This window comes from Vigna umbellata, chromosome 10 (assembly GCF_029865625.1).
Source record: "Vigna umbellata cultivar VRB3 chromosome 10, Vumbellata_1.0, whole genome shotgun sequence".
Lineage (NCBI taxonomy): Eukaryota > Viridiplantae > Streptophyta > Magnoliopsida > Fabales > Fabaceae > Vigna > Vigna umbellata.
Window position 1 is genome coordinate 12,548,257 of NC_142174.1, and position 12,779 is coordinate 12,561,035.

A 12,779-nucleotide genomic window follows, 5' to 3' on the forward strand; every position below is an offset into this window, starting at 1 on the left:
TTACTTCCTAGATAACATGATGAAACCTTTATCCTATTTCATTTTCATTATAAAATACCAAATATGAATCTTATTTCATCCAATTGATTTATCATTCAATTTCTAAAAAGTGAAGAGGATAAGTATGTATACTTTCAAGAAATGCTAAGTACACAGAGGAGATAGGATTGGCCTCTTATGAACTGAAGAAAGAAAGCAGGGTTCCCCTCCCAAATGCATATTTAAAATCTTCAAGCCACCCACTGAAGCAAAGAAACTCGGTGCTAATACATATCAATGGCTAACACTGCAACCAATAAGAAGACAACTTTGTCAAGTTATTTCCATTCTCTTTCTCAAACTCCTCAAAGACTGAAAAAGAGAATGCTAGCCACTTGGACCCCTGATCAGGAACTGAACCAAGGGAGACAAAGGTCTGGAGCAGACATGAAAAGGAGTCTCGAGTGGTATGATCTTGTAGCTCTTGGACTTGGTGGAATGCTAGGTGTTGGTGTTTTTGTTACAACTGGTTCTGTTGCCCATCATCAATCTGGTCCTTCAGTTTTCATATCCTATATTATAGCTGGATTATCAGCTCTTCTCTCCTCCTTGTGCTACACTGAATTTGCTGTTCAAGTCCCAGTAGCAGGAGGAGCTTTCAGCTATTTAAGATTAACCTTTGGTATAATATAAAGAACCTTTTTATTGAAGTTTTTTCACTTGATTCTCTTCCTTGTCATTGATTGAACTTCCTTGTCTTTTGTGTGGTTGTTGGTGTAGGAGAATTTGTGGGGTATTTTGCTGGGGCAAATATACTAATGGAGTATGTGCTTTCTAATGCTGCTGTATCAAGGAGTTTCACAGAGTATTTGAGCTTTGCATTTGGCCAAAATGATCCAAACGTGTGGAGAGTGAAACTGCATGGATTGCCAAAGGACTATAACATGTTGGATCTCCCAGCTGTTTCTCTTATTATTCTTCTCACTCTCTGCTTGTGCTATAGGTGATTTTTCTCACGTTTTCCTCCACCGTGTCTGCCACTTTTCTCTTGTCACTTTTCTTAGCTTGGTGATCAAGTTTTCCTTACATAAACTACTCATTTAACACGTTATCCTGTCTTGTGAAAGAGATTAACTCCTTCTGTATCTACTTTCTAGTTTTTTCTCTTTAAAGTTTTTTATCAAACAGTTGAGCTGTGACTAGATTTAGTTCCCAGGTAGATATAAATCTCTTTATAAATACTTGAAAATAAAATGTATCAATTAAAATTGACTTGTTCCCTTTTTTTTTCTTGATTAATTGAAAATTGCCCAAAGAATATGATTATAAAAGGAGTTTTGGTTGATTGCAGTACCAAGGAAAGTTCCATGTTGAACCTCATCATGACAATCTTCCATGTGATTTTCTTTGGATTCATCATTGTGAGTGGTTATTGCACTGGAAGTGTGAAAAACTTGGTCAGTCCAAAAGGGCTAGCCCCTTTTGGTGTGAGAGGTGTTGTAAACGGAGCAGCTAAAGTCTACTTCAGCTACATAGGCTATGACTCGGCTTCAACATTGGCAGAGGAAATCAAAGATCCTTCTAAGAACCTACCTATTGGAATTGTTGGTTCAGTTCTCATAACCACACTGCTCTATTGCCTTATGGCTCTATCTTTGTGCATGATGGCTCCTTATAACAAGGTCGGTGTATGAACTCGATCAACAGTTATCTATGTTGCATTGATACACTTACAAGTATAAAAAACGATGGTTTTTGATGAGTGTGATAAGGCAATTATTGGTGTTACTTAAACAGATATCAGATAAATCATCATTTGCATTCGCTTTTGCTAAGATTGGAGGAATGTGGGAGAGCAACCTTGTTGGGGCAGGAGCAAGTTTGGGAATAGTGGCTTCTCTCTTGGTTGCGATGTTAGGCCAAGCTAGATACCTTTGTGTTATAGGAAGAGCACGTTTGGTGCCATCTTGGTTAGCTAAGGTTCATCCTTCTACAGCCACCCCATTGAATGCCACACTCTTTTTGGGTAAACTTCTTTTTATTCTTTATTTCTTCTAATTAATTAATCATTATCCTCTCACTGTACTCCCATTTTTCGAAAAGATTGAACGTCAACAACTTTAATCTGACCTTCTTTTGTTATTGTTAAGGTTATTTCAATGTACTTTCAAAGCAACTTTTTAAGAAAACATACGGAACACTATTTTCATTTTAAAAACGTGAATTTCTAAATAGTAGTTGAGGTTACGGTAATGACAATTTTGGGCATTATTGTAAGCTTAAGTTGAGTTTAATATAAGGAATTAGTGGTTCGGTTTACACGTATAAAGTTGAAATTTTGTTAGAAGAAAATTAAACCTAAAATGATATGGGAATCAAAATCATAGTAACCTTGAGATAACCGGTAGAAGAAAATCTTGAAAATGAAAGGAGAAAATGTAGTTTATATAAAAAGCACAGAAATAGGAAAAGGGAAGAAAGAAAGAGCAATAGTTAAAAAAAGAAACGTGAAGGAACGCATAATTGATTTATTTTGGTTGATGTAGGAGTTTGCACCGCATGTATTGCTCTGTTCACTGATCTTGAAATTATAATGGAGTTGATCAACATAGGCACGCTGGTGGTGTTCTACTTGGTGGCCAATGCTCTGATATACCGTCGATACGTAATCACTGGTCACACCCCTCCTTTCTACACTCTCCTTTTCCTCTTTCTCTTTTCACTCAGTGCTCTGGGCTTCTCCCTTTCGTGGAAATTCAATCAACTATGGTGGGGTCTTCCACTCTTTGGTGGGGTCATGATCACTATCACAGCTTTTTACCACCACCAGGTGCCTCAGACCAATGCCCAACATGCTGCTACTGATTGGTGTGTGCCATTCATGCCCTGGCCACCTGCCCTCTCCATCTTTCTCAATGTTTTCCTCATTACCACTTTAAAGGTTCTGTCTTTCCAAAGGTTTGCTATGTGGGCATGCTTCATTACCCTCTTCTATCTACTCTATGGTGTTCACTCCACTTACCAAGCAGAAGAGATTGAGATTGCTGCTAATCAAGTCAATTCAAGCTCAACCAACGCACAAACCAATAAGGTGGAAGTTCAAGTGCTATAGTTATTGAAGCTTAGTTGGTGTGGCGTTTAAGTTAATTTAACTCTTCTCCCTTTTCCCGGCCTTCAAACGACACTAATATCAGTTCAGTTTGTTAAAAAATTACTGTTGAAAATTGCATGGGATTAATCTTCTGTATATATGTAACTGGTGTGATATAGAAAAAAGAAGAAGAAAGAATCAATTTTCTAAAGAAATGTTGCATATGCCATTTCCTGATTTGATTATAATTATGATATAAAGACGGAAGCTCTTGATAAAATTAACAACAGCTTTCCTTAGAAGTGGGGATCAACTCCGAATCCGAAAAGGATGGGAATGACCAATGGTGGGGACAATATTGTGAGGAGTGCTGAAACACTTTTTTCATTGTATCTTTTCGGCGGCACAAATCACATATATGGGTGATGGGTCTGTATTTGGGTTAAAACAACTTGGATATGCCAATGCTCAGTGTACACATCCACATCAATGTCACTTCAGCTCCTATGATGCCAAATTGGTCATGCACCGTGGCTAATGAACACTCAACTGTCGCTCTCCGATTTAATATTCAGCCTTTAAAATCTAACATGTTGTGCTTAAACAATTTAAAAAGTAATAACTGAAAGATTAGGTTATACACTGGTTTACTGCTCTGCGACTAGTTCTGTTCAATCAATTTTAAATTTCAATCTATGCCAGGTTAGACTGAAATTTATACTTGAATTCTTTTAAATTGTGTGTCGTACTTTACCAAATGATATCAAAGAATTGAAATAGAATGCATAATAATACCTCCCGTATAAACAGGAAATGTAAAATTAATTCATGTGGATACTGTAGTAAAATAATGATACATCAAATTACTAGATCACGCAAAAGGTTATTTAACTTGATTTTTAGTACGCAAAAGGTCTCAGAAGATTATTAAGTCCGTTACGCACTTCATTACTATGGCATTACCCATGATCTATCTCTAGACTCGTCCCGGATTGACTTCAATATAATTAACTGTTCAAGTGAATAACTTAAAAATTCGACTAAATTAAAGAAGTAGAAAAAACAGAGAAATGGTAATATAAGATAACAAAACTTAAAACATATACAACATTCCAGACTGAACGAACTCACATACTGTTAAGTAATAGTATTGAAATATTACAACAGAATGAACCAGGAGAAAGGGAATTTTTTTATCAAAAAAATTACAATAGACTTAACCACGGGAGGGAAATATTAAATAACTGAATGGCCTACTATGGATTGCCCTCGTAACCAATGATGTAGAATCGAAATAATAGACTACTTGAATAAATTGATAGTACCTTTTTGTACTCATGAATTATTCTAATTAGCCTCACAACAAAGTTGGGTATTTAGCATCTAGAAAGTCTCTAAGAGTCCGAGCAGCTTTATGACCACCCATTAATTCCGCTAGCCTCTCCACAGGAAGAAGTGCAAGTTCTGCCAAGCTCTTACACCCATCCATTATGGCCCTGTAGTTTGAGTCTGTAACACCTGGAAGTCGTCTTAGAAACTCCACAGCCGATGTATTGTAATTTTCAGCCCTGTGACGGCAGTAAAATATAATATATATTGTGAGGAACAAATTAATAACTGCATAAAAACTCACTAATGATGACGCAAATTGATACCAAAACACTGAATTTGTGCCCTTCCGCTCTCAAATTAATATAGTAATAATGCATAGAGTCCGTGCATATTTATAAGCAAATACAGGAGCAAGTTGAGCCCTGACAATGCTTAGTAGTTAATATCAATTCTAATTGAAGTCAAAATGTGTTATAAATATATGCCCACGAATCTGCGATTAACAATGTCATAAATCCATAGCATTTTACATTTTAGACTTGAAGGCTGGAGGTGCGCCAGCATGCCTTCAAAACTATGGAAGAAAACAACTCGTTAAAGTTTTGTACAGTTACAGCACCTTGCGATCCACTACCTAAGAAACACATGTTTTCACTTAAACCGTTGGAAGCACAAAGTTATTCGAGTTTAAACTATGAAAAAGAAACTTACCTCACATCATTTTCCACAATTCCTTCTTCTGAGGGAACACCCACTCTGATTGCTTTTGTTTCATCTGGCTCGTCTTGATTTGCCTTAAGTGAAGCAAATATTTCAGCAGTAGCATGCAAACTTCGAGACCAGATTATCCGCAGCCTGGGGAAGTGTAAAGCAAGCAGAGATAACTTTGATATAATGCTATTTGGTGTCACATCATCACCAATATCACTAGCAGACTGCAAAATATATCCATCAAAGGTTTAATGCCACTGACAATTTCATAAAAATATTTTATATTGGATTAAGCACTTTAATCAAATCCGAAAAAAAAAATACTTTCTATCAGTATGGCCACGCGGTATTAAATGTGAAACCCAGGAATTAATATACATATTTGGACAGAAATATTAATGGCAATCCTTCCCAGAAATGGGCTGCCAGTCTCTCATCCTCGTCTACACATGACAGTGCGATTAAATAATACTAACAACATGGGTAGTTTCTCAGACATGGCCACGGCAGGGAGAAGGAGGAGAAGAAGTAGAAGTAGAAGATAAGAAGAGAGATAGTACAAGTGTTGCAGTCAACAAACCTGGAATGAAAAGCTCTTATCCTGTGAAAACTCAATCAACAGTACAGGTATTCTGTAATACCGTACCATTGTCTCGACCTGGTGGTATAGACGACCTGATGTGAAGCTCATAAAGAGATCTTGAATACTTTTTCTTTCCACACAAATTAACGGTGATAAGATATAGTCACCAACTTCTAGGGTCACTGGGATGATGCGCATTCCCTTCTGATGAAGAACATTTGGAAGGCTGCTCATGAACTCCCGCATGTCCACAATAACCTGAGATGTTGAAATTCCTAAATTATAAATTCCGTCACGGGTATATGATCATCATGCATAAAAAATTATCACAAACCTGCATTTCTTTATCAGCCTCCTTTCTCCCACCTGCTTTTCTGGTTACTGAGTTTTGAGGAGTATTTAAATCTGATTCTAAAGTAGAATTCAATCCTAAAGAGTGCCCACTCTGATTCACAGCAGAATAAATGCACCATAATAAGAATAAAATAAGGAAAATTGAATCAGTAAAACAATGGACACAAGAAGCAAACAAAAAGAGAAACAAGAGGTAAAGATGAAAATGATCCAACAAACCTGGTCAACTGGAATCATCATCATAGATTTTTGCCTAATCAAAGATTCAAATGCTCCGTTCTCTCTACGTATACTTGCCTCAAACTTCTGAACCTCAGTTGAAGCTTCATAGAAAAGAAAATACACTTTCAACCTTTTTGAGGAATTCTCAGTTTTGTAGACTTCGATTTCCCTGACAAAGGCCATGTCTGGATGGTAAACAATTACTATTGAGGGCTTTAATATATCCAGTATAGGCTGATCACTTTCTAGTGCATAAAAGTGCACTGGTGGAAGTGGCTTCCCAGTTCTTGCTGCAACATTAGGATTAGAATGCTTCCGAAGAACTATGTTTTCCACAGATGTCCCTTCAGAAGAAAATCTACCAGCACTAACAGTATTAGTCTCATCTTCGTTGACTTCATTTTTTGAATCAGACATCCCAATTTTATCACTCACTGATTCCTCTTTATCATTGTTCTGAACTCCCACGCCATCAAGAACAACCGGGACCTTTCTAATCCCCACTTTTCTCTTTCTTTTACCACTTCCCTGTCCACCAATATTAGGCTGTGGAGCATCCTTAGCATTGTCATTTTCAGAAACATTTCTTAGTTTTGAGGCAGCTGCCAAAAGTGCATCATGTTCCTGCTTACTAATGCTGGTGGTTTCTGCATTCTGAGCAGGTGTTATGGGAGTAACTCCATCAAGAATCCCAAAACCTTTGGGTTTGGGATCCTTAGGCTTCTTTTTCTTGTTCACTATGTCACGAAGCTGTACTTTGTTTAGTAAGTACTTCTTCCATTCTTCACGCATGACCTTCTCAAATACCAAACAATAAAGAGGATACAAAACTCAGTTTCTTCAAATCTTGTTCATTATCAACCAACAGAAGCTACAGAAGGAAATTTAATCCAGCAAAACCCCATCATAATTACGAAAACAATGTTCCAAGCTACATACAACATAGACATAACATGCATGATAAAGTAATTTCTAATAGCAACCTATTACAAGAATAACTAAAATCATCGAAACCAACAAAAAATCACATCAAAGATAAATATACCGCGACTGCTTCAATGGTCTTATCTAAGTATTAAAGTCAATAAAAGCTACACAAAGTGAAAAGAAGTGATTTAGTTTCCCAACCCACAATATATTGTAGTAACTTAGTTCTGATTCTGGCTGTATTTGGTAGCGTGCAGTGAATCTAATGAGCTAGCAGATCATAAATTTTATTGCTATACCTCTTAAACAATGTGAAGAACAAAGTTCAAATATGGACATTCAGATTACACTTTATAAGACAACCTATCACAGGACAAGTGGGAGACAAAAACCTTTTCTGGACTGCCGGTGATGCATTCTTCAAGTTGCAAGCATGACATTTCATCTTTACATGCCACTAGTACAATGCCATTATCGGTGTCTTCACCTTCAGTGAATATTTCTTCCCCCAACATACCAGCCTTTTGTCTTTCCTCTTCTACTTCCTCAAGAACCTCCTATAAAGGTATAATCAAATCACCCCTCAGTCTAAAATATCAAACAATCATGATTAAATTCACCGTTTTTCTGCTTTTTTTAAAAAAGAAAAAACTCTCTTCAGGGCACTACATGTTGAAGGAACAAGTAGAGACTTTAAACACATAAATTGAAACAAATGCCAAATTAATGTTTTTCAGTCTCACATATCAAATCTCATAAATTGAACATGACCCAAAGACTTTCTACAATTGGGACTCACTAACTCACACGTAAGACCTTCCACTTTGGTGCTTCTTCCAAGACTTCCTCCAAAACTAAGCCGGAATTCAAAGTAGAGTGCGAAGTACCATCAACTGCTACACAAGCATATTCGAAATAAAATTAAGCTGACATAAATGCCATGCCTACACTTGGCATTCGAAATCTCATTTACTCTCTCCCTATATTGTTTACATTAATAATATATTTAACTAATCAACACAACAGATCAACATATATATGCCAGAATAAGAACACGAAACATCATAGTAATAATATCTTACCTTCTTCAATGTCTTTTCCATCACCCTTACTTTTTCTCTTTTTGTTCTTGACACCCTTACTCAACTCATTAAATTTCAAGCCATCTGATCTCACAAGATGAAAAACACGCTTCTTTGCATAATCAAATATCTTATAGCTTGCCTCTGCGAATATCCAAACAGACCGAAAACTCTCTGACCCTCTCAATGTATCCAGATATTTCAAGTAAGTTACTGCATCATACCTGTCAAGAGGAAGTCGCACAATCAGTCCCTACTACAACAAAGACATTACTTTTTAGATGATTATTTTAAAGCTAAATCCAACAAACTACCAAGGTTAATATATGAGAAATTAATAAAGATACTACATTTCGCAATTAAAATCTCACATGTATATACCCAAAAATCAAGGCATTTTATTCTCACAACTATAAACATACACCTACTTTTTCTTCCATCTCCTATCAACCATATTTTCTTCCTATCTCTTTTCTCATCACATCACTTGTTGCATCTGCCAGCCTCCCCTTTTCTTTTCTTTTTTTCTTTCCATTTCTCACTTCCTTTTACATTGAAGCAACCCCAACATGAGATGCAAATACTCGTAGGAGTAAATAGTTTATGTGATTTATAAGCTGTCATCCAGTTAAAATTTGCCATGCATAATAATTTTCTTGACTTTTAGAAAAACTAGTTTATAAATCATATCATCCATATTTCTGATTAACTGAACGTGTAAATTATACTGACGATGATTGGAAATTAAACTCTTATCATAACGCTATTATTATAGCTTATTAAAGTCCAAAAACATGCAAGGAAAGACCTGACTAGATAATCCAACAGTTTCCTCAATGTCTTAAGGTCTGAGACAAGCTGCTTGGTCTTCTTCCCTAAAGTGTGCCAAATTGGATCCAACTGTCGCCTCACAATCTCATCAAAAGACTTAAACAACCCATTCTCCACCGTCAAATCCTCCACGTCGACCTTGTTCGTCTTCCTCATCTCTTTCAAACAAGCATCCATGACCTCAATAATGGCCTTCTGAATTCCCACCATGTACTTGCTCATCGGCACCCTTATGTCCACCACCTCCGGCGGGTCCCTCTCCAGCTCCTGAGACACGTAAACCTGAAACCGCGGCCACAGGTGAAGCTTCCGCACGTGCAGACACTTCATCGTCCGCTCCGCCTTTGCGAACCCCGACACCATCGCGTGCGGCTTGTCGGAGAACGCGCGCACATACGCGCTGCGGTTGAACGAACGGAAAATCCGAACAATGAACGCTTCGGTGGAGGTCTCGGAGAGCGAGTGCGCGTTAAGGAGGAGGATCCCGGCGATTTTGGAGGTCGGTAACTTGTTGGTCAAGAGGTCAACGATTAGGATGCGCGGCGTGATGAAGAATGCATTGCCGGAGGAGTAAAGCGCGTGGCGGTGGTGCGCGGGGAGGTCGGCGGTGACTTCGGCGGGGATTTGGTTGAATTGTGGGTTTAGGGTTTTGAGGTGGAAGGTGATTTTGGATTTGAGTGAAGTGGAGGAAGGAGAGAGAAGAAGGAGCGTTCCCTCGGATGAGGAGTGTAGAATAAGGAGAGACGAGACGAGTTTAGAGAGAGAAAGGCCGGACGAGAGAACCACGAGACCGCCATTGGAATCTTCTAGAAGCTCTGTGATGATGTGTTCGTGAAATTGAACCATCGATTGCAGAGAAGGCTTTGCGCGCCAGGAAGTTCAACTCTCAACCGTCTCTTTTCTCACCAATCAACCGCCTACAAGTAACGACACTGAGAATGTTAATTTGGGCTAAACCCGGCCTATTAATTTCGGGCTTTTACTTCCTGCATCCTAACAATTTCTTTGCATACCCCCTCAAGTTTTCAAGATGATATTTTACTCTTTATAAAAGCAACTTCTGAGTTATATATTTCAGAGATTTTCTTGAATAAAATTTTCAGAACAAGATTTTAAAAACAGAATTTAAAAAATAAAATTTTCAGGACAAATTTTTTTAAAAAAAAACTTGAAATAAATGTTTTGAAATGTTTGGAACAAGTTCTCTAGATCACTATTAAACGAAATATGTTTACAAAGAGTTGTCCATAATATATGAAATATATTTTGAAAAAAAAACCTTTCCTAAAGAAGTTCTTTTATTTCAACATTTTTTGTCTTCGTGCAACATTTTCCCTCTCTTCATCAACATTCTTCTTCTCTTTTCTTTGTCTGTAGCAGCAGTGCGACAATACAGTGACGGCGGTCAAAGTGATAATATGGTGCGATGTGATGTAGAGGTGAAGGATAGTCTTTTCCTAATATTATATAGGTGCATATAGTAATTATGGAGTGTAAGAAGTAATAAACTTAATTCAGATATTTAGTTGGCCCAATTTATATAGGCCCATAACATATCCTTGCGGTTTCATTTCTCATCAGGCTGATACTTTCTACACCTCAATTTATTTCTTCCTATACCTCCCTAATTTTGGAAATTCCTCTTTTACCCCTTAGTCAAAGTAAAAACCCTCGTCAAAGTTTTTTTTCTGTTCCATCTTTCACCAAAAACTCTACCTCATATTCTCCATTCTCCTGAAACCATCAAACTCCACCACCTCCTTTTAGGATTAAAAAGACAAAAGAATGAATTGATGACATGATAAAAGTACAAATAAGTATTAACTGAAAAAATATTAATTTTAAGATAAAAGGCGTGCTTTCTTTGTCGGCCTTAATCATAGTGCTGCGACCTCAGCTATGTCTAATTTTATATGGCTTGCATCTTCATCCAAATATTCAATCAAACTCTTTCTAAAGTTTATTTTCATCAGACCCACTTAAAGTATCTTCTCATCTCTCCCGATGTAACTCACTGTCACAATAAATTAGGTTAAATTGGACTTAATTATATTTTATATAACTTCTCGAATATTTAATATTGATTACCTATAAAAATTCCATTGTATTCATCTTGAGAATTTATTTATTTGATCTTCCTTGTATCTTTTCTTTTTCAACTCTCAGGTCAATTCTTTTTTTCATTTTCAATTACTCATTTAATTTTTTATATAAAAAAAGTGATTAGAGAATTTGAGATAAAGTAAACAGAAATAAAAATTACATTATCTCATTGATAGTAAAATTAAATGATAAAAAATCACACAATAAAATAACTAATTTAAAGTTACAAATTAGATGTTAATTACACATAAAACAAATTATTTTTTATTTTTTACTCACCTAATGTTTCGATATATATAGATTGAACTTGTAATTAGTATCTAACACTAAATATTATCGATTTTGGAATTATTTGTCGTTGTTTGAGTATTCATGTTACATTTTTTAAACTAATGAGTGTTGGGTCGAGTATTCTATTTTGATCAAATGTGCAAAAAGATATTTAGATGTTCGAGTTAATAAATAACGAATTAGTATAATATTAATTTAGTGATGCTTGTGTCTAATATCTATATTTAAAAATCATACCTTAAAATTTTATAATAATTATTATGAATATTTATTTATTTTTAATCTAATCGCAATATAATCATAAATTTTGTTAATATGATATTTTTTAACCGTTTAGTAACGTCGTTCAGATACACAAGTTATATGTCTAGGAGGTTGATTGAAAGTAATATAATAATCTAAAATGATTGACCAGAATAATCAACATATAATCAATCTTAGAATTAACCGTTTAATTTATGATTCACCATTCCAACGGACGAACATACGGTAAATCTATCATTAAATTTTAGCCCCAAACTTTGGTACTACCCATGGCATGTTCGGAACTAATCTTCGTTAAACACATCAAACTTTAGTTAAAAGAACATTAACTCTAATGTTTTATTTGTGAATCCCGTACACAATTTTCTGAATACGAAATCTCCGACAAAATCTTCTAGCAGAGCAAAATTACAAAAAAATAGATTAAAGTCTTTTCTTCTTATCTTCTTCATTTTGAAAACTTTTTAATGCTTACATTTGAACTAGTTTTTTTAAAGGATAATGATCCTTTTGATAACAATTATTTTTATAATATTTAAACATTATTTTATGTGTTATTTTGTGTTTAATCTATGATTATTATTGTTATTAATTCTGAAACAATTTTGGATCAATTAATGATATAATATTAAAATATTATCAAAAAAATATTATTAAAATATTTTTTTTTAAAAGCACACGGTATATTTGGTAAGGTTAAGGGGTTAAGCAACGTGCGAGGAGCTGAAAAAGCACGTGAAAAACAACAGCATTGCTATTGGGAGGAAAGAAGGGTTTTTCGGATATTTCAGAGAGACGCAAATAACACGTTGTGGAATTTTCAAAGGAAAAGAAAACAGACATCAAATAAATGACGAACCAAACGATGTACCATGCAAGTTGACCTGACGACAGCCCATGACCTGTCCCTATTGCACCAGATGCATGCAGCTGTCCTTCAAAAGCTAAACCACAAAAATAAACACAAAATTACACCCATGTATTCCTCGTGCCTAAATTCCACCACCCC

The 12,779-nt window shown here is 35.8% G+C and overlaps 2 protein-coding genes across 6 annotated transcripts; one reads left to right on the forward strand and one right to left on the reverse strand.

The window, feature by feature from the left end:
* Positions 1-276: 276 nt before the first annotated feature.
* On the forward strand, positions 277-3,544 carry LOC124837329 (cationic amino acid transporter 6, chloroplastic-like). Its single transcript, XM_047312661.2, has 5 exons — positions 277-661; positions 760-982; positions 1,331-1,661; positions 1,777-2,005; positions 2,526-3,544. Exons 1-5 carry the CDS (start codon positions 277-279, stop codon positions 3,089-3,091), a joined length of 1,734 nt encoding a protein of 577 aa, XP_047168617.2. The 3' UTR covers positions 3,092-3,544.
* Positions 3,545-4,130: 586 nt separating this feature from the next.
* On the reverse strand, positions 4,131-10,010 carry LOC148191931 (DNA repair endonuclease UVH1-like). Of its 5 annotated transcripts, none has more exons than XM_088100860.1 (9): positions 9,090-10,010; positions 8,282-8,505; positions 8,007-8,092; positions 7,592-7,756; positions 6,270-7,067; positions 6,031-6,141; positions 5,694-5,954; positions 5,114-5,337; positions 4,131-4,638 (listed from the first exon to the last, which is right to left on the reverse strand). In XM_088100860.1, exons 1-9 carry the CDS (start codon positions 9,956-9,958, stop codon positions 4,428-4,430), a joined length of 2,949 nt encoding a protein of 982 aa, XP_087956986.1. In that variant the 5' UTR covers positions 9,959-10,010; the 3' UTR covers positions 4,131-4,427. The 5 variants fall into 5 exon arrangements, 3 of the variants coding, with proteins under 3 accessions (XP_087956986.1, XP_087956985.1, XP_087956987.1); XM_088100859.1 differs by having other exon boundaries at positions 8,007-8,095; XR_015782674.1 differs by having other exon boundaries at positions 4,500-4,638; positions 5,114-5,257; positions 8,007-8,095.
* Between the last annotated feature and the right edge of the window lie 2,769 nt (positions 10,011-12,779).